A 27868-nucleotide genomic window follows, 5' to 3' on the forward strand; every position below is an offset into this window, starting at 1 on the left:
CTAAAACTTCAACTGTGTTAACCAAAACATATACTGCACTTTTTCAGGTGAAGGTTATTTCTTACTCCTTACAGGTTAGAGAAGCTGTCCTTACTATAGGTTTGATACATAGCAAGCATGTCTTCTAGGCTGTTTTTTTGATCAAGCATTCCTTGGACAAAGGATTACCACTGCAGCACATTTGTTTTTACAAACTGGCTTTGCTTAACTTTCAAAGAGCTTCTATTGACTAAACAGCAAGTGTAGCACTTGAAAGTGACTATTCCCAACCTTTTTTTCATCTCTTTATAGAACAAAAGCAGACTTTTATTCTTTCATGTTTCTAATTTCCAATGGAAAACAATGCCACAAAAAATTAGGAAAAGGAAACCAATAAAACTATATGTGCTTATAAGTTTAGGCATACATTTCATCAAAATGGATCCTTTCTTCTATAATCTTCCTTGCGTTCCTGCTTGCATGGCAAGCAACTTCCAACATGCAGGCTAATGTTGAAGGCATCCTAAAACAAATATAAATCACTGAACATAAAATACTTCTGGAGATAGAGAAGCAGAGACCAAGTTCTCCAAAAATCAAATGCACATAGAGAAGCGATTGATGAAAGATGCATTCAGGGCCACTACAGGAGCATTCCTTACTACATGCTAAATTCAGGATCAGCACTGTTTGCTCCTCAGAAAGTTGCCAAAGTTGGACTTTATCATACCTAAGAGCACTATTTATATATACCAATATATACACCTATTTATAGCTGGTGCCCATGGTCTGCCCCCACCAGCCCAGCTGCTCCCTACACAGACCCTGCAGGCAAGTATGGGGAAGGGATGTGAGACCAGAAATGGGTACTGGTATCCTCACTGCAAGAGTGTTTCCAGATATCTTTGACCAAAAGTGCTATAGATCAGAAAAGCACCTACTTCCCCCAACTCATTGTGCCATCCTACATTATTTGAAATAATTAAATTGAAATCATATAGAAAAAGATGTCAGTTTAGACGCTGCAACAGCCATTTTGTATAATCTTACCAGCACAACTATCATTAGCTTTATCATAAAAGAAACTAATATATGGCAAGCCTACAGGACTGATGCCCCTAACTGCACTTTTTGAGAGCTTTCACACCTGCCTAAAATGAGCATCAATGGTATGGCGCCTTAAAATTTGGCAACAGCATCACGCACACTTACATGAGGCAAAAATAATTATACAAAAGACAACAAGGAAATTATCAGACTGTGTATATATCCCTTAACAACCAGCTGAACTCTGCTCAGACATGACTGCCAACACCACATTACTTGTAAAATGTTTGGAAGAGACCTTTCACTAACAGAAAATGCTGTCTGATTTTAGAAGAGTAAAAAGTAAGAGAAAGTGCACATATCTCTCCTCTACTAGAACTAGAAATGAATCAAGGCTCTAAATCAATTATAAGAATTTACAAGCCATTATTTTTTTCATGAGGATCTTTTTGTGGTTTTAAAATCCTTGTCTTCCTCTGCAATCTGAATAAATAGTTGCCTCTAAGTAACTCTGGTACTAATACTTCCTTTGTTCTCAATTGACAATACCCGCCCCCGAGCACTAAAAATGATAAAAAAAATCTGAAATTCAAATACTGCCTTACAACAACTGCAGTCACACAGCCTGTTTGCATTTATGCTGAGAACAAGCTGTCATAATACTGCTCTACCATTTGTAACCTCCACGTGTTCTCACCTGCCCTCTGCAACAAGAGTCTCTTTGTCTGAAAAGTGTGTTTGTGTAACACTCCTTTTTTAATTTCAACTATAACCAAAAATAGCAAACAGCTTGTGCTCCACCAAGTCTGCACTGAAGCTCAACTACTCATGTGGGTCAGGTACACCAAAGAGTTTATTAAAGCTGTTTGGTTTACATCTGGTTTTACATCACATCTAAGGAACAGGAGGGGAGAAATGGTGGAAATTCTCACTATAACATAAAAGCCTAAAAAAACCCCAAAAATCATTGCATTTCCTTCTCCCATACAACTCCATCTAATCAGTCATGCACTCACTTTTCCCCAGAAGAAGCCTCTTTGTTAGAGGCTATTTATTGAAGCCAAGTTCCATTCCCAATTACCTTACCATACATTATATATTGAAAAAGAAAGTGCCCTCCTTTTTCTAGGGACAGACAGGAGCAATGGGCCAACACTCCAGAAGACTTTCAAGCAGAGTAAGGCAACTTCTTTAACTAAAAATCAAGTGAAGGAATGATCTAAAAATACAGGTAAATAAATACAAGAGGGGAAAAAAACAAATACTAGATTCCTTTCTCTCAGGTTCAGCAAGATTAGACTAAAATAGTCAATATATTATATCTCTAAAATATGTTGAGACAATTTAAGTTTAGGGATTTACATATCATGCTAAACAACAGATTGATGGTATGTATAGCTTAGGAGAATTTACTGGAGACCAAAAACTACATAATATGCTTGGAAAACAGAACAAATCACAGGATACCAAGGAGCCCATCACTTTTATTCAACAATTACCAAGTTATCTATGTGATGTCAACCAAAAGCCAAAACTGGCTCTATGAAAAGGGCCACTAACAACATCCTTTTCTGAATCTGTACATTCTATTTGTCAAACAAAAAACCATCAGCCAAAACAATCTTAAACTTCTCCAAACAAAATCATCCTGAATTAAAACTTGATTCTTCCTGATCCTTCCCACAATCAACAAAACCTGCTCTGCCTGGGGACACAAATAAGTTGTGAGGCTAGCTGAGTTATAAACTTCCTAAACTGCTATAAATAAAACAGCAAGGTTGCAGTGTAAGCAGAGGCAATCAAGGCTGAGTTACCTCACACCTACCACAGGACAGAAGTACACAAAGGGCCACTGCATTACAACTGGCACACCTGACACCCATCCTGGTACTATTTGAACCTCTTATCACGTCTGTACTTTCAGAATAAGGAGAAATAGATGAGTAATTTCTGCAGCAGAAAGAACATTGTATACATTAATGAACCATTTCAAGAACCATAACTGATCACAGCTGCCAACATGGACTTAAGAAAGAGGAATGAACACTCTACAAACTCAGTAACACCCATGAAGAGTAACAAAGGAGAACTTGATCTATCATTTGAATTGCAGGTACAAGACTTCCTTAGAAGACTTCAGAGACTATAAGAATTCTGCACCAACATTTAAACAAACTACAATGCAGAAACACATAATTTGAATCAAGACACGAAATGGTCAGATGCACAAGAGAATTTAATAAGACTTTCTAGACAGAAACAGAAAGGGTTTTGTGATCACCTTGAAGGACTTCTTTGACTCTGACATTTCCTTCTTGCACACCTTCCTAACATTGACTACAAAATCACCATCAGTCTTCTTCTCTTGACATCTTCATCTGTACCATGCACTACTTAACAAATATCCATCTTCCACTTCTGGAATACCACTTGAAATCAGCCAACCAACTCTGCCTGAATCAAGGAGCATTTTATTAAGAGATTATTAAAATAGGTTTTATACTTTTCTGCCTCTCCTCACATAAAGGGCCTATAGTAGAAGGCGAGCAAAAGTCAGAAAATAAGTTCCATTTCAAGACATTCTTCTAAGGATATAATTTACAGGAAATCATAGCAAAACTCCCACTTGTCTCCATTAGTAAGAAGTAAAGACTACATTTGGATTCATTCAAGGTGCTGGACATAATCTCCCCACTGCCACTTTATTCCTCCTACAGTCTTATTATTATAACTTATGTGCTTGATTTCTACACCTGGATAACACATTTGTCTCAAAAACTACCATTCAACAAAGATTTTATTTTTCCTGAATGCCTAATTCTGGAATACAGCAAAAGGGAAGGAAGTTTGGACTTCACTGAAATGATGCTTTCCAGCTTTAGTTTACTTCCCAATAAACAAAGGACAAAAAGAAAAGCCATGAAAAGAACAAAAGAAAACCCCAAAACCTTCAAAGACACAGAAAGCCTTTTAAGAGTAGATGAGCCTGAACCAGTAATTCTAGTAAGCTTGCGTTAATAACCTTTTAAAAAGTAAAATCTGTGACAAAAAATAAAATTACTTCATTCATAGAAAGACTTCAGTGTGGACTATATCTAATATAGTTTATAGAACTTACTGGACATTATCTCTTACTTGATTAAGCAAGAAGACTGAAAGGACATAATTTCGTTGAAGATACCATACTCAGAAAATAGATGCAGTTAAGCACAAGAAACAAACTTGCAAACCCTATTTTCCCTTCTTAGCAAGACTCATCCAATAGAGTAAAGCCCTGAACTCCATCAGTTAAGCAAAATAAGGTAGCTGTCACCTTCTGAAATACTAATTTTAAAAGCCTGAAATAATTCTTGTGATTCAGTACATTTCTTTGGTATGATTTGGTTTAAAATCCCTCCTCTCCAACTATCTCACAAGAATTACTTACTGCCCAAATAGACAGCAAATATGCTAACTACACCTTCTTCAAAGGAAGCACACCTGTGCTTCACAAAAAATGTCTTATCACTACTGTTACCCCAACACAAGAACTGAAATGGGTAACTGGAAAGAAGCAACTCTAGCAACTGGAGTAACTAACATACTTCATGAGTAACTGTACAGAGTTCACAGCAAGTGTTTTGAAAAAGTGACCCTGAAATTTGCTTTAATTTTTGCTAACTTTAAGCAAACTTGTAACTAGATTAGGGTTTCATACAACACAGGTAAGTCAAAATAAAACCTGCTTATATAATCCAACTACTTCTGTCAAATTTCCCTTGTCATAACAAGTTCATATTCCCTTTGAAAGACAATGATTTCTATCATTCTTCATTTAGCAAATGGGATACCTAAAATAGGTAGCAATAAGGTCAGTGAAGAACAACTCTCTCAAGAGTTCTGGTGAGAACACATATACAGTGCTTTACACACTTACAAATTCAAACACAAAAAGATATTCATTCATCAAAATCTTTACTGATCACTAAAATACTTTGAACTGTGTATTTTTCTACTTTTGGAGCATTTTTGCCTAAGTATATTCACACCTGGACAGTCTTGATGCTAAGAAAAAAGTCCTTAGGTGTCAAGAAAATTTCAGACACCCTATCAAGCCCAAAAGACTACCACAGTAGACTGAACAGCTGTAATCATTGCCAAAGATCTGGAAGGAACATATGTAGAATTCAAACAAAACAGTGGTGACATTTACAAGAATGTAGACATTTCACTGCTTCTACCAACAATTTCACCAGCTGTAAAACTCTACTGCCACCATGCCTGCCTCAGAGCTCAAGTGCAGACAGACAGAAGAGCAGGAATTCAGTCCTCCATTCATTTGACATCTCACTCCCCACTATCTCCTTTAAAAAGAGAAGATTTCAGAAAGAGCAACATCTCTTTTAGTTTGAATGGATTTGCAGTAATACCACACAAGGCAAAGACTAATGGCCACAATAATGCTGCATCCCCCTCTTCCCAAAACAAGACTGCAGATCTTGCAGAGAATTTCCTGAAATATTATTTTTTAAAATATTAGGTAATCAAATATTAAAAACCTCTTCAGTTACCACCAAGACTGCAGATAAAGTGGACATTATTTCCTTTTATTAAAACTGAACCATTGCAAATCAAGAATCCATTAGGTTTCTGAAGAGGCTTCACGGCACGAAACTAACATTATCATTACCTGATCATAAAATCACATCATATCTGAAAAGTGTGAATATTGTTTTGCTTCATTCCATCACTTGTGAAACTCTAAGTCAATATCCATCATGGCTCCCAAAGTTTAAGGATCTAGGGTAGGGAGGGAGGTCAAGCTCAATCCAAGTGAACAGTCACTCTCCCTACCACAGGAAAAATTACATACTGTAAGCCCTGTGAATAAGTAATTACAATTAAATGAATGTTTTATGAAGGAAATGCACTTGGTTTTAAAGGTCACAAAGTGACAGATAAGAGCATACAGTGGAACAAATCCAGCAAATTACTGATTGAACTGCAGGGTCAATGAATCCAAGCAATAAATATTTCTGCTCTTTGAATAATTAAAAATGTCAAAACACAATGGCTGCAGAAACAGTGTTAAGAATGCAGACAGACCAGATGATCTACTTCATATATTTAACTTACCTGTCCTGTGACTGCTCTTCATACATTCTTTCCTTTCCTTCTTTAAAGAGTCTTATGGCCCGTTTTGATTTTTTCATAAGGCTGTCAATGTAGATTTTAAAATACTCATTCTCACTGAGTTGTGCAAGTTTCTGGTTGTCATCATATTTGCTCAGTATAAGTCGCAAATGTTGGTAAGTATCAGGTAGAATGTCAAGTATATAAGGTGGGCTGTTTTTGAGTTGAAGCTTTGGGTTTTGGCACAATCTTACCTACAAGCAAAAACAAGAGAATGTAAAAAAGACAAGAAATCCACTGACACAAAAACTGATCTGATATATTCCAATTTATCTGGTATAACATACTTTTATAACCTCCAGTCCCAGAGAATTAAATCCTGCTTCATTTATATTCTGTGAAATTCCAATGTAGTCTCTAATGTCAAAAGAGGCAAAATTTTACTTAATCTTGTCACATCTATAAAAAGCAAACAAGCTTACCTACATATTTTGTGGGTTTGCCCTGAAAGTATGCCTTTTCCTGTCTAATATATGCTAAGGAGCATATCAAAACACTGCATGCAGCAAATGCCAAGAGCAGTACTTTCATACAGATGTGTTTGCTGCAGGTTAACTTAGCTACAGGTGTTTAAGTATCTACTAAGAACTGACATAAATTACTTTGTCATCTGCTGGCTCTCTTTATACAACAATATAGCCTCTTAGAGCCTAAGGAAATTTAATTTTGAAAGCTCTGCACATAAGAAAATGTGATAGTGGTTTAAAAGTTATTACCTACAACAGACAGACTTTAGGTCACTCAAAAACAGATATTGTAAACCAGGAAACAAAACATTATAAACTCATTGTTTTCTAGCTCCTGGCTAGAATAGAAGTCCAGTGCTTTGCTTTTGGCTGGGGAGGAGGTGCCTACCAAAGCTTCTTTCTCATTCCCCTACCCATAACAAAAGACTCATAGGTCAAGACAAGGACAGGGAGAGATCATTCACCAAATACTGCCACAGGTACTTAACCTCGACTTGGGGAACTTAATTCATTTAATTACCAATCAAATCAGAGTAGGGTAACAAGAATATAAAACCAAACCTTAAAAACACATTCCACCCACCACTCTCCCTCTTTTTCCAATCTACCTGCTCCCTGACAGCAGCACAGTGAATGGGGTCAGTTCATTAACTCTTTGTCTCTGCCACTCCTCCTTCCTCAGTGGGAGAACTCCTGAAACTCTTCCCTTGCTCCAGACAGAACACAGTCATCTTTGAACTTCCCCAGTGTGAGTCCTTCTCACAGACCACAGTTCTTCATGAACTCCTCTAGAACACATCCCCTCCACAGGGTGCAGTCCTTCAGGAGCAGGCTGCTCCAGCACAGGTCCTCTGCAGGGTCACAGGTCCTGCCAGGAAACCTGCTCCAATGTGGGCTCTTCTCTCCTGGGTCCTGCCAGGAGCCTGCTCTAGCACAGGTTCCTCAAGGCATCACAGCCCCCTTCAAGCATCACCTGCTCCAGCATGGGCTCCTGCATGGCTGACAGTGAATGTTGGCTCCACTGTGGACCTGCATGGACATCCCTTTACCATGGGATGCAGCAAAATCTCTGCTCAACACCCAAAACCCCCTCCTTCACCAAGCTGTGTGGCTGCAGAGGTGTTCCTCTCACTTATTCTCACTCCCCTCTTCCCTGGCTGCAATTTGATTCTGCACATTAGCTTTTCTCCCCCTTCTTTAAGGCACTGCCCCAGAGGCAGCACTGCTGCCAGTGGGATTGGCCTTGGACAGCAGCAGGTCCTCCTTGGACAGGGGGAGCTTCTGGCAGTGCCTCAGCAAAATGCCCCTCTAGTCCCTTCACTACTAAAACTTTGCCACTTAAACCAAATAGAAGAAAACATCTCAATGGACTTGGAATCATTATGATCCCAAATGGCAAAAATATTGAATATATATTTCTCAAAGAATAAGTTCAGGCTAATAGAATACCTTTATTTTAATCTAGTTTCCATTCCACTGGAAATGTTACTGGGAGAGAAAGGTACTCTTTATTCCCTGTACATCCTTAACAGAACAAGAGTAGAATTGTCTCTGAGCTATCTAAATTTTCTGATAGTTTGTTCCATAATGCTCTGTTCTAGAAGAAAAAGAGGCTAAAACTAACAGGTAGTTTTTGACTGCTCTTACACTGAGCTGTTCAGTGCACAGGGACACACACTAGATGTGTGTGCAGCTGTACATATGCGAATACTTAGGAAGAAATTAAGACCATGTGGTATAAAAGTTTTACAGGCATCATTTGGAGATTGCCACATTATATATTAGTGACTTTGACATTCTTTTGAGGTAACTAATGAGGTTATAAAAACATCTTAATACTGCTGAAAGTAGATTCCTATTCTTACTAATCTAGCAACTTGAAAAAAATGCATCCTTGAGCTTTTCTGGGTGAGAGGGGAATGAACCTGTATCCTGTAATGCTCACCTCTCTGAACTCAGAGCTCTATCACTGTTGCTGACCTCTCCTGTAATTTCTACATCTTCACCACTGAGAAATTCACTGCCTTAAGATTGCTCCCACTAACAGACCTTTATGCAGCCCAAACAGCAAAGCAAACAGGGAATAGTTTGTGTCTGAAATGTACAGTTCAAGAACACAACCAGGCAATTAAACTGATTTAACAAGGGAACAGTTAGAAAAGTGGAGATAGAGAGGACTAAATTCAAGCACTAAGAAGTTTTAAAATGTCTAGCACCATTTGAAACAGTATTTAAAACATAACATTTGCAATAGCTCTCCTCATTCACTCATTGTTATTTTAGTAATTTCTATTATTCTTTCAACTTTTAGACCAAGTAATGCATCAGGAAGCCTTCTGATACATTGTAGAACAGGCCTTATCCCAGAGAAAAAAGGAAGCAGGCAAATATGAATACATGAGCTGTTCAACATGCAGAAGAGAGTTTCAGAGACTGAACCCCAGCAGTTTGATATTTCTAGACATAAACTGCAAAGTTCGACAGCAAGCTTTCAAATAATTTGATGGCTTATAAAGGAATTCCTTAAAGTTGAGAATGTGCTGGAAGGAAATAAAAAAAAAGTAAAGCATACTTGATCATCTCTTGACCAGCAATGGAGTCTGCAATACACAACTGCAAGAGCTTCCAAACTGAAAATGACTTGTTTATATTTTATGTAACAAAGATAAGGTCACCAGGATTTTAAAAAAGGGACAACAGGGCCCTGGGTTAGGAGATGCCTAAAGCAGGATTTTCAAAGAATAAAGGTTGGCTATGATAGCATTCTTGCAAGATCAGAAAAGCACTGAAGTTAGGCTGACAGAGAATTCTCTAAGGAGATATCAGAATCACAGGCAAAGAATCTTACATGTGTAGCTAGACTTGAAAACCATCCATGCAGAGACATACATGAATTCTTTTAGTAGAAGAGTAAGAAGAACTGGAATCCCAAATACAGAAGTGAAAATCTTCATGAAAACCAGATTTTTTTCCCCTCTGAAGTTTGAGTTCACTGTGATTTCTAGTTTAGTGAAAATTTGAAACTAGACTGACATTTTCACAAAACCAACACAAGACTTACAACTCTCTGAAATAACAAGTGCAGGGGGAAAAAAAGGTATCTGAAAGATCAAAATGTTTATTCACAGAAAAAAAGTCAGCAATGAGAGTAGACCACAAGCACAGAAGGCTGCAATCATTCTGAATTACTTATTTACCCTAACTTAAATCTCATTAACAAAGAATTAATTATCTTTCTGAAGTCTATCTTTTTGATCAGATGTGCTAACAAGCAGAATATAAGTGATTTCATGTATATTAGAAATACCATTAAAATATTAAAACAAGAAAAAGCTATTTGCTTATGCTGGTTGCTGTATTTTCAACAGTCAGTCAATTCAGCTATACAAAAAAATAATCCAGTTATAAGGAAGAACTATTTTCTCTCTCAGAAATTTTATGAAGTTTTCTTCAGTCTCACATCATTACATAAAAGACAGTTTACAAGGCTACACTTTGTGCAGAATTTGGAGAGATAAATAGAGCACATTACCAGAACCTTCCATTTTAGATCAAGCTTTTAAGAATGCTACACAAAAATTCTTCTACAGCTTAATTAGCTTTAGGCATTATAACTGAAAAAAATACTAATATTATGTTCCAACCAGAGATCCACTGAAGCAGTATAAGGTTTCCTTCACTTTATAGAGTACACAAGGCTTCAAAGGAAATAAGTCTGCAAGGAGATGGTTGGTAAACCATATGGTTTCCAGTCAGGATGTCCTGACACATACCACAGCAGTTCACAATTAAAAGTAAGCAATAAGAAAAGACACCTGCTGACGCAAAAGATTTGCCAAGACCTTTCTTCAAAAGAAAACAGAACTCAAAACAAACAAACATAAAAAAACCCCAACATCCCTAAAATAAAGAAATCTATATTGCAATTTACAAGGCAACTCTCACCAACAAATTAGGAGCGGACATGAATCATATCACTGTGTGATTTTTGTATTGTTATGACTGCAAGTAAGCATGTATATATTTAGCAAGCACTCAGTGGTAAAAAATGAAATGCAGTAAGCAAGTTGGTAAAAAAATATCTCTCTTATTGAGGCAAACTGAGACAAAATTAAGCTCTTTCCACTAACTCACACTCAGGGAAAATCCAAGTACTTAATGCAGAATCACAGAAACAATAAGACTGCAACTCTGAAAACTGAGGTATTACCTTAATATACCAGAAACTGATTTTGAAGCAGTTAACTTTGGAACTTCCAGACAACTTAACTCTAGTTCCTTTGCAGAAAAACATTAACTCCCTCTCCCCTTCTCGCCCATCCTTAACCAAAATAAATGCCACTACTCGTAACACTTTTGAAGATACTAAGAAGATATTATCACTTAAATGATAAGGCATTATTTCATAGCATCATTGGAGATGAGAGTAATGGAGGCCTATTGCACACAGACAATTTCTTGCTAAAAACTGTCATCCACTCACTTTTTAAAGCAAATTTGAAAGCCCTTGACTCATTTGACAAAAGAACCCTTGTTAAGCAAAGGATTGCAGCCTTAACACAATCTGTTTAAACACCTAAGGCTAGTCAAAGACAATACAAGGAAAGTAACTCGGCTAAAACAGAGTAAGTAATGAGTAGGACATCCGCTAAACACTGTTTTCAGCTGCAGGGAATGGGCCAGAACAATTGGAGCATCAGTGCTCACACACTTCCAAAACCACACTTCCAAACTGCCCAACTGAACCAGCATCTTCTGCCACTCAGCAGAAAACAAAGAATTAGGAAATGCCTTGACACACCACAAACAGCATAAAGGTAGCTCTGCAGTTAAGACACCATAACAATTCTCCAGCAACCCACAACATCCAGTGCAACAACAATGAATTTTTCAGAATTAATCAGGAGGGCTAATAAGGAAAATGATCCAGGTTTGAGCATTATGCTTCTTCAACATAGATTTCATCCTGCCTGAAGTTACCTGAACTGCAATGCATTTCATTTTCCATAGGAAAAAAATCCTCTCATCAGAATATAAGTAGAGGTAACCCAAACACCAATCTTTTTGTCTGAGAATACAGTAAGTGCTTGTTCAACAGCTACCATACTGCAACTGAGCCATATGTTTCCATAGTGGACAAATAAACAATAAGAATGCTGATGCCACAGACACACAGGGATAGTTGACTTTGGAGGGTAATTTTACTTCCTTCCAAATAGAAAGAGAGAAGCTTCTGTTTATCTGTTTAATTTTGTATTCTTTTTCCATAAGCAGCATACACAGGACATAAGATTGCCTACCAACTTTGACCATAGAATCAATTACATGAAGTTTTGCAAAGGATAACCAATGCACTCATAGTTTCAACTACCATGCTCAGATGCTGACAGATGTTAATTTAAAGAAAATCACAATACTAAGCTGCAGAGGTAACACAGCTTTTACTCACTAAGTCAATAGTATAAGTTTTGGAGAAGCACTCTAGTTTGCTCTTAAATAATTACTAAATAGCAAATCAATGCCATCCACATTTATACAGTCAGAGTCGAGCAACTGATGGGCCATGACAGAGCACCCAAATAGTTTAGAAAATATTTTTAATCCTCATAGTAGAAAACTGAATTATTTTCAGGCCCAATGCACAGGAGGAATGAAAAGTGATTAAAAGTTGATGAAATATACCTGTTTAAAAAAATCCCGTTCAGAATGTACCATGATTTTGTATCAGTTTGAATGCCACAAGAGTGACGTGTGAAAAAATAGTACTGACAACTCTAAATAGCCCAAGTAGTAAACTGACCTTACTCCAATGTTTACACAGTTGTATTTCTCTCCCAAAGTTAGTTTCAATGTATCATTATTCTCTAATAGTAATACATGGCTAGGGTCTAGGTTTATAAAAGCCATTAGGTTTACAGTCTTAGAAAAAAATAAAACTCATGTAATTTATACACAGTTTAAAGGAAGACCTGAGTTATTTGTTAACAGTATTTCTTATTCATTTATTTACAGGATACAAAATTTCTAAAACATAGATCAGGTTTTAAAAACAGTAATTTGCTTCCTGCAAGTCCAGAGATATATGGTCAACTTTTTTATACAATCCAAGCATTGAAAAGCAAGGCTACCCTTCTAAACCATAAAAAATTTTTGCATTGCACAGGAATTAAAGTATTTTTGGTTCTTAATGATAAAGCTACTGCTTGCCCATGAGAAAAGCAGTAGAGAAACTCCACACTGATTATAAGGTTGCTTTGCCTTTAATAATGCAGCTAATGTTGTAAATTCACATAAGACATACCAATAAACCACAAAAAGTATAGATCCCAGTGTATGAAGTAAAAAAAAAAGGAAAGATATTTAGACAGATAGCAATTTACATTCACCAACTATCTACATGCAGATTAATTTTTTATTCCCTGCAGGTATGTTGCTTATGGTAACTTTTACAAACAAGGCTATAAGCAGGAGCACTATTCCAACATTCTGTCCTGCTAAAGAACTCTTTCTCAAAATCCATTATTATTTTCACACTGATAATAAAAGTTTAAAGAGAAAGCACCCAAACTGCCTATTCCAACCTAAAGTATCAGCCCATGGAAAACTGACATTATCACAAAATCTGAACTATGTGAAAGCAGGACACATAACCAATTCAAAGAAGTCTGCATGGTGTCTAGGTAGCCAGGATTTTTGCATACTACACAAAACTACCCACATAGTATAGTTCTTACAGGGTAGGAATGTTTGCAGTATTGGTTAATCCTTTATTGTTGCAAACAAGTAATTCATAGAGAAAACTTCATCTGCCAGAAGACAAAATCACAGAAAAAAAATTAAGGAAAGGTAGAAGATGGCAATTTTAAAAAAGAAAACAATGCCAACCAGAAATTATTGAGCCACTAGTTTTTAAGGCTTCTCTATTTTCAGTGTTTGGTCAAGATAAAAGCTTTGCTTTGTTTCCATTATTCATTTTCTTAACATGATTAGATTGGGGGAAAACTTCAGCAACCTTACTACAGCAACAAGATGATTATTACAGCTACTATAGTTAAAGAATAAACAAGCATAATAACTGTTATTACAACAAGTAAAATAGGCCTCCAAGCCACAACCTTACTGTGAGTAGCACCCCACTGACTTGGCAGAGCTTCTGCCTTCACTAGGTATTAATTTGATCAGTCACCCACCACAGAAATCAGTCATAGGACACACTCCAGAAATGGGATTTAAAACAACAGTTGATTGAGCAGGTTTCTATTTCTGATTTTAATCCCTGAGTTTGATCTAGACCTAGGAAAAAATGACCTTCCTGTGCCTACTGCCACACAAGGCTATGAGATTTAAATCTGTTTGCCAGCATATTAAATTTGCTCAAACACATCCTTTCTCTGCAAGTACCAAATGTTAAAAACTCAAACAACAACCTAGAGCATTCTCACACTATGACATCATCCTGTCTGGTATACTTTAATAAAATTTGGATATAAAATTTGATTAACTGAGAGCAGCTTAAAGAGGATACATTAAAGATCCAAATTGAGGACACTTATACAGTAAAATGAAAAAGGAAGCACAGCACAATGCCCAGCCTTTCCAGTGACTTCTATCAAACAGGCCTTCCTGGCTGTTCTGATGGGCTGTGACAAATATTGTTATCCTGTATTGGATGAGTGAAAGCAATCCAGAAATCCAAGCAGTGGGATAAAGACTTTCTGGTAAGTGTGATTTTACAAATAAATCAGGGTATAACCTTACTATATAGATCTGTAAATGGCCTGACACAGGGAAATCAGAGCTCTGCATTCTCCATGTGGTTTCAACAACAAACCAGATTCCTAGTTCCCAAGCTGAAAACTTCCTCCTACTGAAGAGTCCCTACTTTCCAGTACTCATACTTGCATCCTTAGTACAAGAGAACTCACTGTTAACAGCATCCTGGCCATTGACAGAAAAATGTCAACAAAGTCTTTGTGATAATAACCACTTTTATTAAGGCTGGGGGTTCAGTTTATAATTGCTGCCAGCAATTCTTGGAGTATCAAAAAAGAGCCTGAAAGGACTTCAAAAAATACTTTAACACTTGTAAAGGCATATTACATTAGTCTCCACCCTGCCAGTGTAACGAATTATGAGCGTTAAGAACTGTTGAACATCTCATTTCACAAGAGCCACAGGGAAAGCAAAGAGTTGCACTAAATTACACAGAATCACAGAGTTAAAAGGTGGTAACTCTATTGCCATACAGACCCAAGGCCAACAGGTAGCAATCCTCACTGCTCAGCAGTTTCTAGAGGAAGCTTTTAAGTGTCATCCAGTGTGCAAAGCAGAGTGTCTCCTGAACATCAAGCCCTGTTACAAACTCTTCCTGTCACAGGTAAGGCACTCTCTAGATAATCTCTTATGATACAAGCTGTCATTTCAAAGAATACTAAACAAACTGTATCAGGCTGGTGAGGGGAAGCATAAGAGCTTAAAGGCTACAGTCTCCCCCCCCACTTCCTGAAAAATGAGTTTCAGTACAGTATATTTCTAGTTTCAAAATTAACAGTAGATGTACTTTCAAGTCATTAAAATGCAGAACACATACTTAAAAAGTTAAGACATGCCATACTAATCTGTTTACTAAACTGACAAGAGTGACATCCCCCAGTCCCCACGCACATTCCTAAAAGCACAAACACATCTATGTTGCCATCACCAACATATCTCACAGGACAATTAGCTTAACTGAAGCTTAATACTTCAGGTATCTTGTTTGCAGACTAACAGTGTGACACGGCATGAAACAGTCAGAATATGTGATTACAAGTACGAGTTAAGCAGCTTTTGGTTAGGACAGCGCTGCAACTTTGAGTCATTTTCAAGGATCTGAAAAATAACAATAGCCTAAGGCAAACACACACATTTGTTTTCCTTCCACAAACCAAGATTTAAAAAAACATAGCCAGAGGCCACTGGAAAGGAAAAAGACAAATGATGCTTAAATAACCTAAAACATAAGTCCCCTTACTTCCCGAGGCACAATACAGCACAGCACTCAGAGCTGCGGGAAGAAGCCGTTTGCCCCCGTGTACCTTTATAAACAGCCCCATTCTTCACTGTGTGCATACACGGACGCATTGAGACACCCACCACTTTGTCCATGAGCTTCCAGGTCTTCTCCACAGTCCTGCGGTCAGCAGCTGCCTGCTTGGGGGGGCCCACAGCATCCTGGATGGCATCGATGAATCCCAGGATCCGTCCCTTGCGCGGGTTCCGGCCGTTGAGGGAATTGGCCATCTGGGAGCCGAGCTGGCCCAAGGACAGAGAAACACAGGCTCACAAGGTGCTCCCAACACATCCCGTCACACAACCCGCCGCAGCCCGCGAGCCAGCGCTTCCTTCTCCACGGGCAGGAAAGGGCAAGATCGGGGCATGCTTAGGAACAAGCTTAACTTTTCATGACAAAACAGCGTAAACCCACCTGGCCCGGGTTTACATTGGCAGAAGCGACGCCGGGTTTATTGTCAGCACCGAGATTCGGGAAGGGGGGGAAACACCCGCGCCCGGCTCCGCGCCGCGCCCCTGCCCGCTGCGCGCCCGCCGGCCGCGGGCACAAGCCCGGCTCCGCCAACAAAAGAGGCCGCGGCGGAGAGGAGCGGAGGAAGGCAGCGAGCGGGCGGGCAGGCAGAGGAGCGGAGGAAGGCAGCGAGCGGGCGGGCAGGCAGAGGAGCGGAGGAAGGCAGCGAGCGGGCGGGCAGGCAGGCGGGGCAGCACACGGAGCGGGCTCCCGCACGGCCCCGGGGCGGGAGAGCCGGCGGCAGGGAGGCGGCTCAGCCCGCGGAGCGCCTCTCCGGAGCGGCTCTCCTCCGGCGGGAGGCAGGCGGAGCGCATCCCGCCCCGCTCCGCAGGACTCTGCCCCGTGCGGGCGAGCGCTGCCCCGCCGCCCGCGCCGCCCTCCCGCAGCCCGCCCGGCGGCTGGCCGGGAAACGCGCGCGGGTGTGCGGAGTCCGACAGGCGCACGCGAAAGAGACAGAGAGAGAAAGAGAGAGATGCACACGCACGGGTCTGTCCGCGGCAGCGCTCGCAGCCCCCGGCAGGCTGTGGTCTCCCCGCGCTCCTAGGAAGCGAGGCTGGCTCCCCGGCGGCGGCGGCGGCCCCGCTGCTCCAGCCGCGCCCGCCCCCTCCCCGCGGCGCGCCGGCGGCCGCTCCTCTCCGCGGAACATGCCCACCCCCGGCACGGCACCGCGCCTGCGCGCCGCGCCGCCAGCGCGGCCCTCTGCCCGGGGGCGGGACCAATGCCGCGCCGCAGCCAATCGAAACGGCGTCTTGGCTTGATTGACGCGGCAGCCAGCGAATGGGCGCGGGTGCAGGCGCGGGGCGGAGCGGCGGGATGGGGAGGGGGCGGCGGCGCAGCCGGCCGGGCTGAGGGAGGCTCGGGTCCCGCCGGGTCCCGCCGGCTGAGGGGGATGGCGGCGGCCGGGTGCGAGTTGCTTTCGTGGGGACGCTGGCATTGTGGCTGTGGGGTCCATGGGGCTGAGGCAGCGTGTCCCTCCTTCCCTCCCTGTGGGACCCCTGCCTGCCCATCGCTTGAGCGTGTGCGCTACAACTGGTACTTCTGCCTGCTGCCTTTGCGCTTCCCCTTCGCGCTTTTGGGGTTTTTTTGTGCCTACAAAGAACAAGAACTTTTTTTTTCCTCCTCTGTCTGGTCTTTTTACCTTTTTTTTTTTTTTTTTTTTTTTTTTTTTAAGATTTCCATATTTCCATGCTGGGAATGAGCTCTGAAAGGTGGTGAGGAAAAATGCAGGCACTTTCTAGTTTTAAAAAAGCCCTTTTAGATGCCGTCCTTTTGATACGAGCACTTCCCCTGGGGATATGGTAAATAAAACTCAACTGATTGTTACACTTGAACGCTGCAAGAAGTGAGACTTACCTGCATAGGGTACAAGACACTTGATTTCAGATCCTTTTGAAGATTGTCCAGGCAGTAATTGTACTTTGCAAGGTTAATTTTCTAATGAGCTTTTACAAAAGGAAACAAAAATTTTTCACTTAGCATCAAAGATTCTTATTTTCTAAACACAATTGTATTACAGGAGTATTTTTAAGTTTTGGTTTTCAAAATACGAGCAAATTGTAGGAGCTTTCTTTCCAAAGATTTTCTCTTTTAATGGTTTGCTCTTTTCCTTGTTTCTTTCCCTACTTTTTCTTGGATTTGACTTTTTTATTAAAATAGGAATCAGGATAAACAGTAGTAAAACTCGTAGAGTATTTCAGCATTGCTTTTATTTCTATTTTAATTTATAGGTTTTTTTAGTGCAGGTATCTTCCTGTTGATTTAAGATGCGTCATGTTATTCTTTTGAACACATAAAACAATAAAATCCTATCCATAATGTCTTCCTCAAAGGTTGTTCTTCTATAGCTTTTAAACATGAATCGGCAGTTACTTGCCTTAAGTGGGTTGGGAGCTTCTCATTTTATTGTAGTCTCTGTAAATTACCCTCTTCCCTGTGTTGGTTTAAAACTTGTCTCTGACAGATGTCCCTATCCCTTTTTTTCCTTTCATCAGATTGACAGTGACTGCTCACTCTGTTGCTATCACAGAATAATGAGGTTGGAAGAGACCTCTAAGATCATCAAGTCCAACCTATCATTTGGCTGTGAAAAAAGCAGAGGAGCTGACGACTTTTCGGAACTCCTAGATCTTTGGTTGCTGGTCTCGATTGTTTTGTTTGCATTGTTGTTATGTCATTCCCTTCATACCCCACACTCTGCCAAGAGCTGTGACCTGCGAGCTCTCGGGAGCTGTCTGGGGCTGAGTCATGGTGTCTTGCAGTTCATCCGAGTGCAGGGCCAGCCGGAGCCAGCAGCTGCGTTCCTGCATCCCTCTGCATCCTTGCTGCGTCGCTCAGGGAGCAGCCAGCTCCGTGGGGGAAGTGAGTGCTTTTCCAGCAGCGTTCTCCCGCTGTAAGTACAGATGTTCTGGGAATTGCAGTTCTCAGAAGGTCGTGTGAGTGCACTGGAAGCCAGCCAGCTGCGAGAGCAGGTGGAAGAGATACCTCTGGCTTCAAGGCTGTTGAAGATGCCTCGGGATTCTGCGGGCTGTGCAAGGATGAGAAGACACGGCACTGCTGATGTGGCTGCAAGCACACAGAGTGACGAGGCCGTTTGACAGAAGACAGCTGAGGAGAGGAGCAGACAGCTGCTGTGTTTGAAAGTTCAGGGCATGTCTTGTTAGCACATAAAGACTGAGCTTGCTGCGGGGTCTTTGGGGTCCATAAGGATTAAGTGTGGTCACCAAAGGCACTGGCCACCTGGAATATTTTAATACAGGCCAGCAGCACTGTGTTAATGTCCAGGTATTCCTGCTCCCAGCTTCAGGCTCTCTGATAAGCTAAACTAGGACACTAACCTGCTATGTATAGATCCACAGGGTGTTTCAATGCAGAAACCTTGGTCAGGTACTTTTAAATCTCCAGGAAAAAGTCCCTTTCTGTTTGGGCTACATGTAAGGTACATGTGTAACTTAGGTATCTAAGGTACAAAAATTTTGTATACACAGTTAAAATGGCGCCACAGATCTCTTTTACTTACAAGCTCTTCAACTGAATGTTTATTCTTCTTGTTATTATACTGAAGAATATTATAGTTTGGATCTGTGATTTAATCACTCTATGAAAACACTGCAGAATAAAGCACAGTAAGACTGAAGCATCAGATTTTGAGATTTGTATGTTACATGAGACTGATCTTCAGCTAGTCAAGGTACTAATCCGTCATGTAATGATGATGACGTTAGAATGTCATCCAGGATTTGGTAAAATTCTGTAGTGAAAATTGTGGAGTAAAGGTGGTTGGGAGTCAGGATATGATGAAGGAATCAAAGTGCAAAAGAAGCCTTGAATTGAACTCCTTTATATCCTACATTGTAAAGCAGGGGTTTTAGGTCTAAGCATTTTACTGAAAGCAAAATCATGTGACTTCTTGAAAAATTCAGCTGATTGGTAGGGAGAAAACAGATATAAAAGGTTAAGCTAACAGTTACATTTGTCCATTGTAGTATTTTCCTATCTGTTAACTGTTTTGGGTTTTGGAGGGGTTTTTTTTTGTGTGTTTTGGTTTTGTTTCTTTGGTTGTTTGTTTTTTTACTTTCTTGGTGACTCTCATTCTTCTGGAGTTATTAGACTGCGTTATGAATGAAACTTTATGTTGGTACTCTTGAATGAATTCCATTCCATCAAAGAGCACTTGACAGGCACTGGAAGCAAGAGAGATGTTTTGGTTTGGTTTTCTTTGTTCACCAGCCATTAAAATATTACTGATTTTCTGCAGTCAGTCAATGCATGTGGTTTGGGAGCTTTTGTCATTTGTGTGTTTGCTGCTGTGGTACAAGTGGTTTTGTACCCAAATGCACTGAAAGATAAAAACAATGAAGAGGAAAGATGTAGGATCTATTTATAGCAACATAAATAAGATTGATATAGTAATAATATGCTGAATTAAGGGATATGGTAGCAATGATGTAAAGCTTAAGCCCTCCATTTCAAAAATGGAATGTGAAGTGGCTTCTTGGTAATTGTTATACAATATCCTGGCTATCCCAGCATCCTTAAGCTTTCAAATTTATCTCTTGGTGTTTACATGGAATATGTATGATGTGATGAAAAGTTCATGGGGGTGTAGTGTTGTGTGGTACAGGGTCTGGCAGTGGTTTAATGGCTGAGCTCTGACAAGGTCATCCACTTCCCAAGATGTGCAGTGCCCCAGCGAAAGGCAGCTGCTCTCTCTTTGCAGGGAAGCTGAAACTTCAAGGGCTACTGGAACCTACTGGTATTTTGGTGTCCTGCTTTTATCTGTTATGTAAAAGCATCAAATAAAACCAACAAACAAGAAACCCCGCACCACAACCCAAACAAATAAAACACCAAAAAAAGAGAAAATATAGTTATTGTAACAACAGATAAGCTCCAGGGCTATTTGCTTAAAAACATTTTGGCTAGCCCATTCTAGATACGTACAATATCTTATGCTGCCCTTCTCTCCCATATTCAATTACTACATAATCACCTGTAATAGTGGAGTAAATGCAAAATGCTTCCATGTTACTATTTTGTAGTGCCCTCAGGGAGGATATTTAAATCTAAAAAAATAATTAAAAAGGGTTCATAAGCTGCAAGCCAGCATCACGGGTAATTTTTAAAACAGATTGCAATGTACTTACCTGGGCTTTATTGTAGCAAACTGAGAGACAGAAAGCAAAACCAATCACCTGTGACACTCAATATTCTCTTACTGATAATTTATATTGTTATAATAATAATAACCCATGCTTTTCCTGCCTTAGTGGGTAATTACTTAGAGAAAATTAGTGATGAGGGTGGCAGTTTGTTGTCAGATTATAATCTAATTAAATTGGCTACCGTTATTTTTCCTCTATTTACTTATCTTACATTTTTCATAATCATCAAGTACTCAAGTGTTTTTAAAAAAGTTGTTACTGCTTTCTAGACATGAAAATATATTCTTTTCACACACGAAATGTGAATAGTGTAATAGTTTAACCCACTTTGCTGTTGAACTACTGCAAGAAAGAAAAGAAACAAGACTGCCTTTCCAAGTTTCTGTACACTATAAAGATCCATCATTGCTCCATCAGGCTGTTGCAGAACAACTGATGATGGTACACTGTTGCTGTATTAGCTCTCTCTGCTGAGTAATTAAATCTTCTTTTTATCCTTGATGTGGAAAGACAAGCTAAATTTAGCTCTGTCTGTACCTGTAAATAAAATAAGCCAGGCACTGTTCTTGAGCCCTGAGGCCAGGTAGGCTGGCACAGGGGGGGTCGTCCCCATCCTTCCTGAAATTACAGGAGCCTCACCATCCCCTCACACCCCCACATCCAAGTAGTGATCCCTGAACCTCCCTGGGATTGTTTGGGAAAACACCAGCTGACGTGGGCCAAAACTACTCAGCAGTATCTTAATAATCTGCTGCCACTCTTCATGGTGTGCCTGGGTCATTGTGGCTGCAGTAATATATTGTTGGAGTTGGTGTGCATATAAATATACACACATTGTAGGCACAACATAATAGGAGATGTTTCATCTTTGCTCATTTTGGTTGGGCTGAAAAGAATGAAATTGTTTTCAACTCGTGTCTCGAGGAGTGAATTCTTTCAAGGGCAAGAATTTAAGTGACTGAGGCTCTTGTGCTCACATTTTCAAATCTTTCCTTTACACTAGGAACAAATCGACTTAAGTATGATATTGTTTCCCTTGCAAAATACAGCACATCCATTTGCCTATGAGTAATTAAAAATGTGTTCTCTGTTTGCAGAATGAGTATGAAAACTAATTGTGGGGCCAGGCCTGTGTTTGTTTACACACCTCACTAATGAGTTTGTTTGCTGTAAACTAGACAGCCCACTTCAAAACACATCTCTGCCTTAATACATTGTATTAGAAAAGTGTGTCAGCTTAATTTTAAAACAATCTACCCCTCAGGGAGTGTTCTTCTGTTTCTTTTCTGTTATTAATTGCATCCATCTGCCAGAGCAGGTGCAAAGGCTTTAACTAAGTCCTGTCATTTTAGTACTACTTCTTGAATTTGCTCCATCTGTGCAATAGCATAAAAAAAAAATGTCTATATATATTTTTTCTTTTTCTCTTTTTTTTTTTTTAATTATCCCCCTGTTCCTTCTGAGTGTCATGATCTTAGCTCTTTCCAGTCTTGCTCTGATAAAACAATCTTTAACTCCAACATCTTTTTTCATGTCTTGCCAATGCACAACTGGGTTTTCTTGTTTGACTTGGTAATTAGGAGGCTTTCCATTCAAATAGCTCTTTTTGCCAAAACTTTTAAGATTTTCAACTTATGGTAAGAGGTTGTAAAATACTCTGAGGGACTTTTAATTGCCATCTTTCTCTGGAGTAGCAGTTGCGCTTTGACAGGAAACAAGCCTGTGTCTGTTCTGTGCTTCTGCAAGTCAAAATAAGCTCAGTTAGTGGAGATTTTAACTATATTGCTAGCAGCTTTAATTGAAATAGTCAGATGAGATATTGTCACAGAGGCTTTTCCTTCAGAAAACCATGTTTTCAGTTGAGTAAGATAATGTATTAAACAGGGGAATTATGCGGTGCTAGGAAATCATAGCTAAAGCATGATGATTAATTTGCTTAAATTTCTTCTTCTTCGTTGTCACTTCCAATATTCTTGTTCATACTTCTAAAACAAGACAACATTTTGTAGTATCATCTGCTTGACTCCTTGACTGTGAATTTGTGGTGTATCTTGTGTTTCCTGTGTGCTTCAAGTTCTGCTGATATTTTGTTTGTGAGCAATGGCAGGAACCTTTTGTCTTTAGCAGAATAAACAATTTGGGGTATTTTATCCCTCTGCTTACTTACCTTCGTTTAAAATCATTTTTTCCACACTGAAAAGTAAACTATGTATTTCATAAGGCAAGTCACTGTTTTAATAGAACTGAGTAATTTTTGACCTTTTGCATGGGCTGTTTTGTAACACAAAGTGCATTTGGTACTTCTGATTATTTGCTGCATGCTTCAGAGCATTAAACTATTCTCAGAGTGAGCTGATAAGATTTTTGCATCAATTGCTCACTCTGTAGAATGCAATTGGTGACCATTTTTCTACTTCGTCACAAGACTCTTATTTTTTTCTTTTATTTTTTTTTCCCCCAGAGGAAAATGGAAAACACTGAATCAGACTTATGGGGAGAGCAATAAGTGATTTTTTTCCTTTTGAAAAATATTAATTTTGTTGCATCAAGAATGTGAGCAACAGTGAACACTACATTGAAATGTGCTTTTGCATTATTCTATTAATTCTGTCGTGTGGGAGACTATAACATTTGTTTCCATTAAGTTTCAGATTAAGGCATGTTGTGTCCAAGGAAATATAAAAAGGTCAAAGTAAAACTAATAATGAAGTGAAGCTTGAATTAACCTGTTTTGTTGAATTTCTTTAATTTTCCTGTCAAGTTTTCAATGCATCCAGTTCTACATGGATGCCCCCATTGTTTAGACAGTCAGGAGTTGTCCAGCAGAACATTGTGACCTTTGTAACAAGCTGCACAAAAGTAGTTTTAATTACTAGGAATGTGATTTTATTTCAGTCTGGGTTTTGGTTTTTTCTCTCTGCAGATTTATTTCCCTGTGTTTATTTTGTTCAGTTACCATTCACTGCTGGTAAATGCAAAACCAGCTATACTGGCTTACAAGCCTGTTGTGCCAGTATTTTCCTGTCTCCTTTCTATTATTGTTGGCTTTTTAAAAGGGTCTGGTATTTTACAGCTTTTCTTGAAATAGTGTAGTACCATAAGGGATAACAAAAAATGTCTTACGTAGTTCACTTCTTCTCAAACTGACAATGAACACTCCAATACAATTTTTCTACATACCCACCTGTAATCTGTGCTGCTTATAGGTTTTATCATGCTTTTCTGCAAATAAGCCAGACCATGTCACAGTGCTCACTTTTTAAGGAATGAAATATTTATGATTAAAGCCTTGTATCTCTCAACAGCTGTATAATTTTTGGCACCGAGTACAGTACATAGTTGGTACGCAGTCTGCCACATTAAGTGAAAATTTCTCTTTAGTTTTTCTATGTAGATATGAATAAAAGGCAATAATATTGTCCCTAATTTTCAAGTTTGCCTTTTTTGTGCCTTTCTCATTATGAAAAGATAATCTAAATGCTATTTTTTACAATAAATATTTTTTATTTTCTTATGTCATCAGTGCGGCTATTGTGTAATGTTTTACTCAGTCCTGGTAGAAAGCAATATCAGAAACTGAGTTTTTAATATTTGGTGGTTTTGTCCAAAACTTACAAAGTTTGGAGGAGGTAGGAAAGGCCTGTGTCTTGGAAATTTTTTGCATGTGTTTTCCTTTTACCTATAGGCAATGCACCCAGAATTTTGAAAGGAAAGTAGTGATCTGATTAAGGGTCTCAGGAATCATTGAAAAGGCAGTCTGATCTTATATAAGTAGATATTTGATAATTTTGGAAAATTTACTGAATGTGAAGGTTTCTCTTTTTGAAGGTGCATTGAGGTACAGAGTTGCCTGCTAATTATAAAACCCTTGAATACTTTCCTTGGCTTGTGCCTGATTTTCTGAAGTTAGTTTTAAACAAATACTTCACTTTTTCCTTAGGTACATGCCTTGGGCTGTTTATTTTTCATATGTAGCATACATATGAAAAATGGATTTATATCTTCAGTTATGCTTAATCACTGTCTCTGTTTAGCATCCTAGTCATTCTCTCATATGTAGCATACTTAAATATTGCCAGATTGAAGGAGAATAATATGGATTCATTAACTCCTCAGTTCTTCAATGCTATATAAATTGATAAATTGGCTTTGGACTTCTGTCAGAGCCTCAGCGAGACTGTCCACACACTGTGTGGATATGACATAATTACCACTTTGCTGTCTGGCTTCACTGTCTAATACAGCTAAAGAGACCATAAAACTTCCAGGGAAAAAATTCCATATGCTTGGAAGGATTGCTTGAATCTTGGCTCAGCACATCCGAAAGATTCATCTTTTCATTCATCTTAAAAGTCATCTTCTGAAGGAGATGAGTGCTTTAAAGCAGACAAGCTAGTGTATTCAGAGAGCTTTCTCCTTCTGGTGACAAACAGAAATGTAGTGATTTTGTTCAATCTCAATGCAACTTCTAGGGATGCATGGGAATTCTTACTGCCTTTCTTCTTCATAACTCTGTGTCAGCTAGAGCAGTGTAAAGGCAGGAGTAATTCACTTTGTAGACCCTGAATAAAGGTACCTTCTGCCACTCTTAAGCTCAAAGAGACCTCACTTGCAAGGCTTTTCAAGCCAATTTCATAATCTTGCACAGCTTTGTGACATAATAAAGTCTATAGTTCCATGGAGTGTCTGTTCCTGTCCTAGTGCAACATCTCCTGCCCGTGTGCAATATCTACTTTAACTTACAGGCACTGAAAGGATAGGTGGTTGTGACTTTTATAGAAACAGGCAGAACTGCATTTTCAAAAAGCAGAGCATGGTAGGTTGTGGGGTGTGTGTGACAGAGTGCATGCCAGTTTAAATATTTTTAAAATGTGGAACACTTTGTAAAAGGAAAAAAAATCATAACATGCATCTCTCTTCTTTTTTTCCTTTGGTCAAAGCTGAAAATATTTTCTTGTGGACTTACTTCCTTTTACTTATTGGGCTTCTATATATTTTTTTTCTTTCCACTTGGCTAAATCATGCCAGTTGGCTTTTAACTCTATTTCACCCGATTGCTGAGCCACAAAGCCTGTGAATAGTGTAGCTGGTGGAGCCAAAAAGCAGAAATACAGCAGATAACCTACTCAGAAATAAGACAATTTGGACAGTAAATAAAAACTTCTAAAAATCTTCAAAGAATGTAGTGATTACACAAATGGAAAATGTGTTACAGATCCTCTTGTGTTGCTGTGTAAGGGCAGAACTAGCAGTAGGCTGTTATCTTCATATACAGTTTTATCAATGACCTGTGAAGGAGGAGAAAAGGAATCAAAAATGAGGTAAAATAATCAGAAAGAGCAATCAGAGAAAATATGCTGTAAGCAATAAGCTGAGATTGAAATCTGTTTAAAAATACAAGCTTGTGGCTGTGGTTAAATGCTTTGGTTTACTGATATTATGCAAACATCATCCTGGGATTTTATTTAAAGGCCTTTCATGTGTTCATGATTTTGGAAGAATTGAGACTTCAGACTTGATGGTTAAACGAAGTGCATTTGTTTATCACACTTTCCAGAGTTTCTGAACACTTCCTGGTAGGTACCACAGCTAAAACGCAATGGTTTTTACGAAGGTGTTACTTTACAGAGATATTTATTTTTGTAAGAAAGAACTGTGTGTTCTTTGCTGCCTGTGCAAGTGGCATTTGATCTATTCTCAATTACTTGCAGAGCTTATCTGTCAGTCAGTTCAGCTTCTCCTACAAGGTACTGGATGTTGATGCTCGCTCAAGCTTTCTGCATTTTTAATTTGAGTGGCTGCTCTGCTTGGCATTGAAGAAATTGCAGTTTCCTTTGAAAGAATGCTCATTTTCTGAAATAGTGAATTTTGAGTGGCTACTGGAAGGAGTGCCTGGGAAGGGAGTCTTGAGCTCAAAAAACTTTTATATTCTTTGTGAATATTTGACTCTTATTCCTTCTTTCACTGTGTAGAACACAAAAATGTCATGAGACTTGGGTTTTTTTTTTTTTTTTTTTTAAATTGGGCCTGCCAGCCAAAATGTAAAATATTAAAATACTCTCTATAAGCTGCTTATGAATAAAAAGTAGGATAAGAATTAGTAATAATTTTGGCAATAGTTTAGAATCTAATCAATTAGCTACAGCTACAGCTCTTCTGTGAAGTGTCTTCACAAACACAGTTATGTGAAACCTTGTTTGGATCTCACTTATGCAATTTTATTGTATTTTAGTGGGATTTTAATATTATCTTGCAAATAATAATGTCTGATTAGCCCAAAAACAGTTGAAAAATGCATTATTCTTCTTTTAAGTGATGTTACTACAAGCTTGTAGAAGGACAAGTAACATTAGGTAGATTTGGTTTTCACTCAGCTGATATTTTTCAAAATAACCAGCTTGTAGAATCAACAGGAAAACCATTGGCACTAATTATGACTAATGTTTCACTGTATTGCATTAAGCATTTCAACACCATATAGTCTGAGATATTTAATTTTACATGTTCTCAAAGCTTATTTTGAATGGTGGTTTTATTTTTAAAGTGTATTGAGCCTTTTTTAGGAGAAGTTTAAAATTAAAGTGACATCAGTAGGACTGTCTTGGTTTAAACCAAAATGTAAAATGTGGCTCTCCTGATTTTCTTCTAAATTCTCAAATTTCCTTGGTTTTGTGGATTTATATCTTCAGTTGTGCTTAACCACTTTCTCTGTTTAGCATCATAATTATTCTCTCATATTTTATGTACTTATGTAAGTTTAAGCTTCATCTTTGTCCAAGTGTGTTGCTAAAATATGGGTATTTTTTCAAGGGTGCTTAGCAGCATAAATATAAGAATGTATATTTGCAAAATGTGTATGACTTTGCAAGAAATTGTTTGGGGTCTCTCTCTCTCTCTGTGTGTGTGTGTCTGTGTGTGTGTGTGTGTGAGGACCAGAAAAGCAAACTTAGGCAGCTTCTGACATCTTATTCATACAGGCA

General features: G+C 39.0%; 1 protein-coding gene and 1 long non-coding RNA gene across 38 annotated transcripts in view; one reads left to right on the top strand and one right to left on the bottom strand.

Moving 5' to 3' along the window:
- The window catches only part of CBLB (Cbl proto-oncogene B), a 127988-nt gene extending 111100 nt beyond the window's left edge, over positions 1–16888 (bottom strand). For 4 of the 5 annotated variants that reach the window (XM_021534897.3, XM_021534896.3, XM_021534895.3 and 1 more), the window contains exons 1-3: positions 16712–16888; positions 15801–15959; positions 6142–6392 (exon numbers count right to left, since the gene is read on the bottom strand). In XM_021534897.3, coding sequence (XP_021390572.2) covers positions 6142–6392; positions 15801–15959; positions 16712–16873 — 572 coding nt within the window. In that variant the 5' untranslated portion in view covers positions 16874–16888. Of the gene's footprint in view, positions 1–6141; positions 6393–15800; positions 15960–16131; positions 16280–16711 lie in introns of those variants that run through there. The other variant, XM_021534894.3, reaches the window with a different exon arrangement.
- A 43-nt stretch (positions 16889–16931) lies between these two features.
- LOC146768567 (uncharacterized) overlaps positions 16932–27868 on the top strand; it is a 185669-nt gene continuing 174732 nt past the window's right edge. For 15 of the 33 annotated variants that reach the window (XR_014957836.1, XR_014957840.1, XR_014957844.1 and 12 more), the window contains exons 1-2: positions 16938–17259; positions 18219–26635. This is a non-coding gene — a long non-coding RNA (uncharacterized LOC146768567). Of the gene's footprint in view, positions 17260–17332; positions 17526–18218; positions 26636–27868 lie in introns of those variants that run through there. The other 18 variants (XR_014957830.1, XR_014957853.1, XR_014957858.1 and 15 more) reach the window with 8 other exon arrangements.

The sequence above is a fragment of the Lonchura striata genome, chromosome 1 (genome assembly GCF_050655825.1).
Source record: "Lonchura striata isolate lonStrDom1 chromosome 1, ASM5065582v1, whole genome shotgun sequence".
In the NCBI taxonomy this organism is placed as follows: Eukaryota; Metazoa; Chordata; class Aves; order Passeriformes; family Estrildidae; genus Lonchura; species Lonchura striata.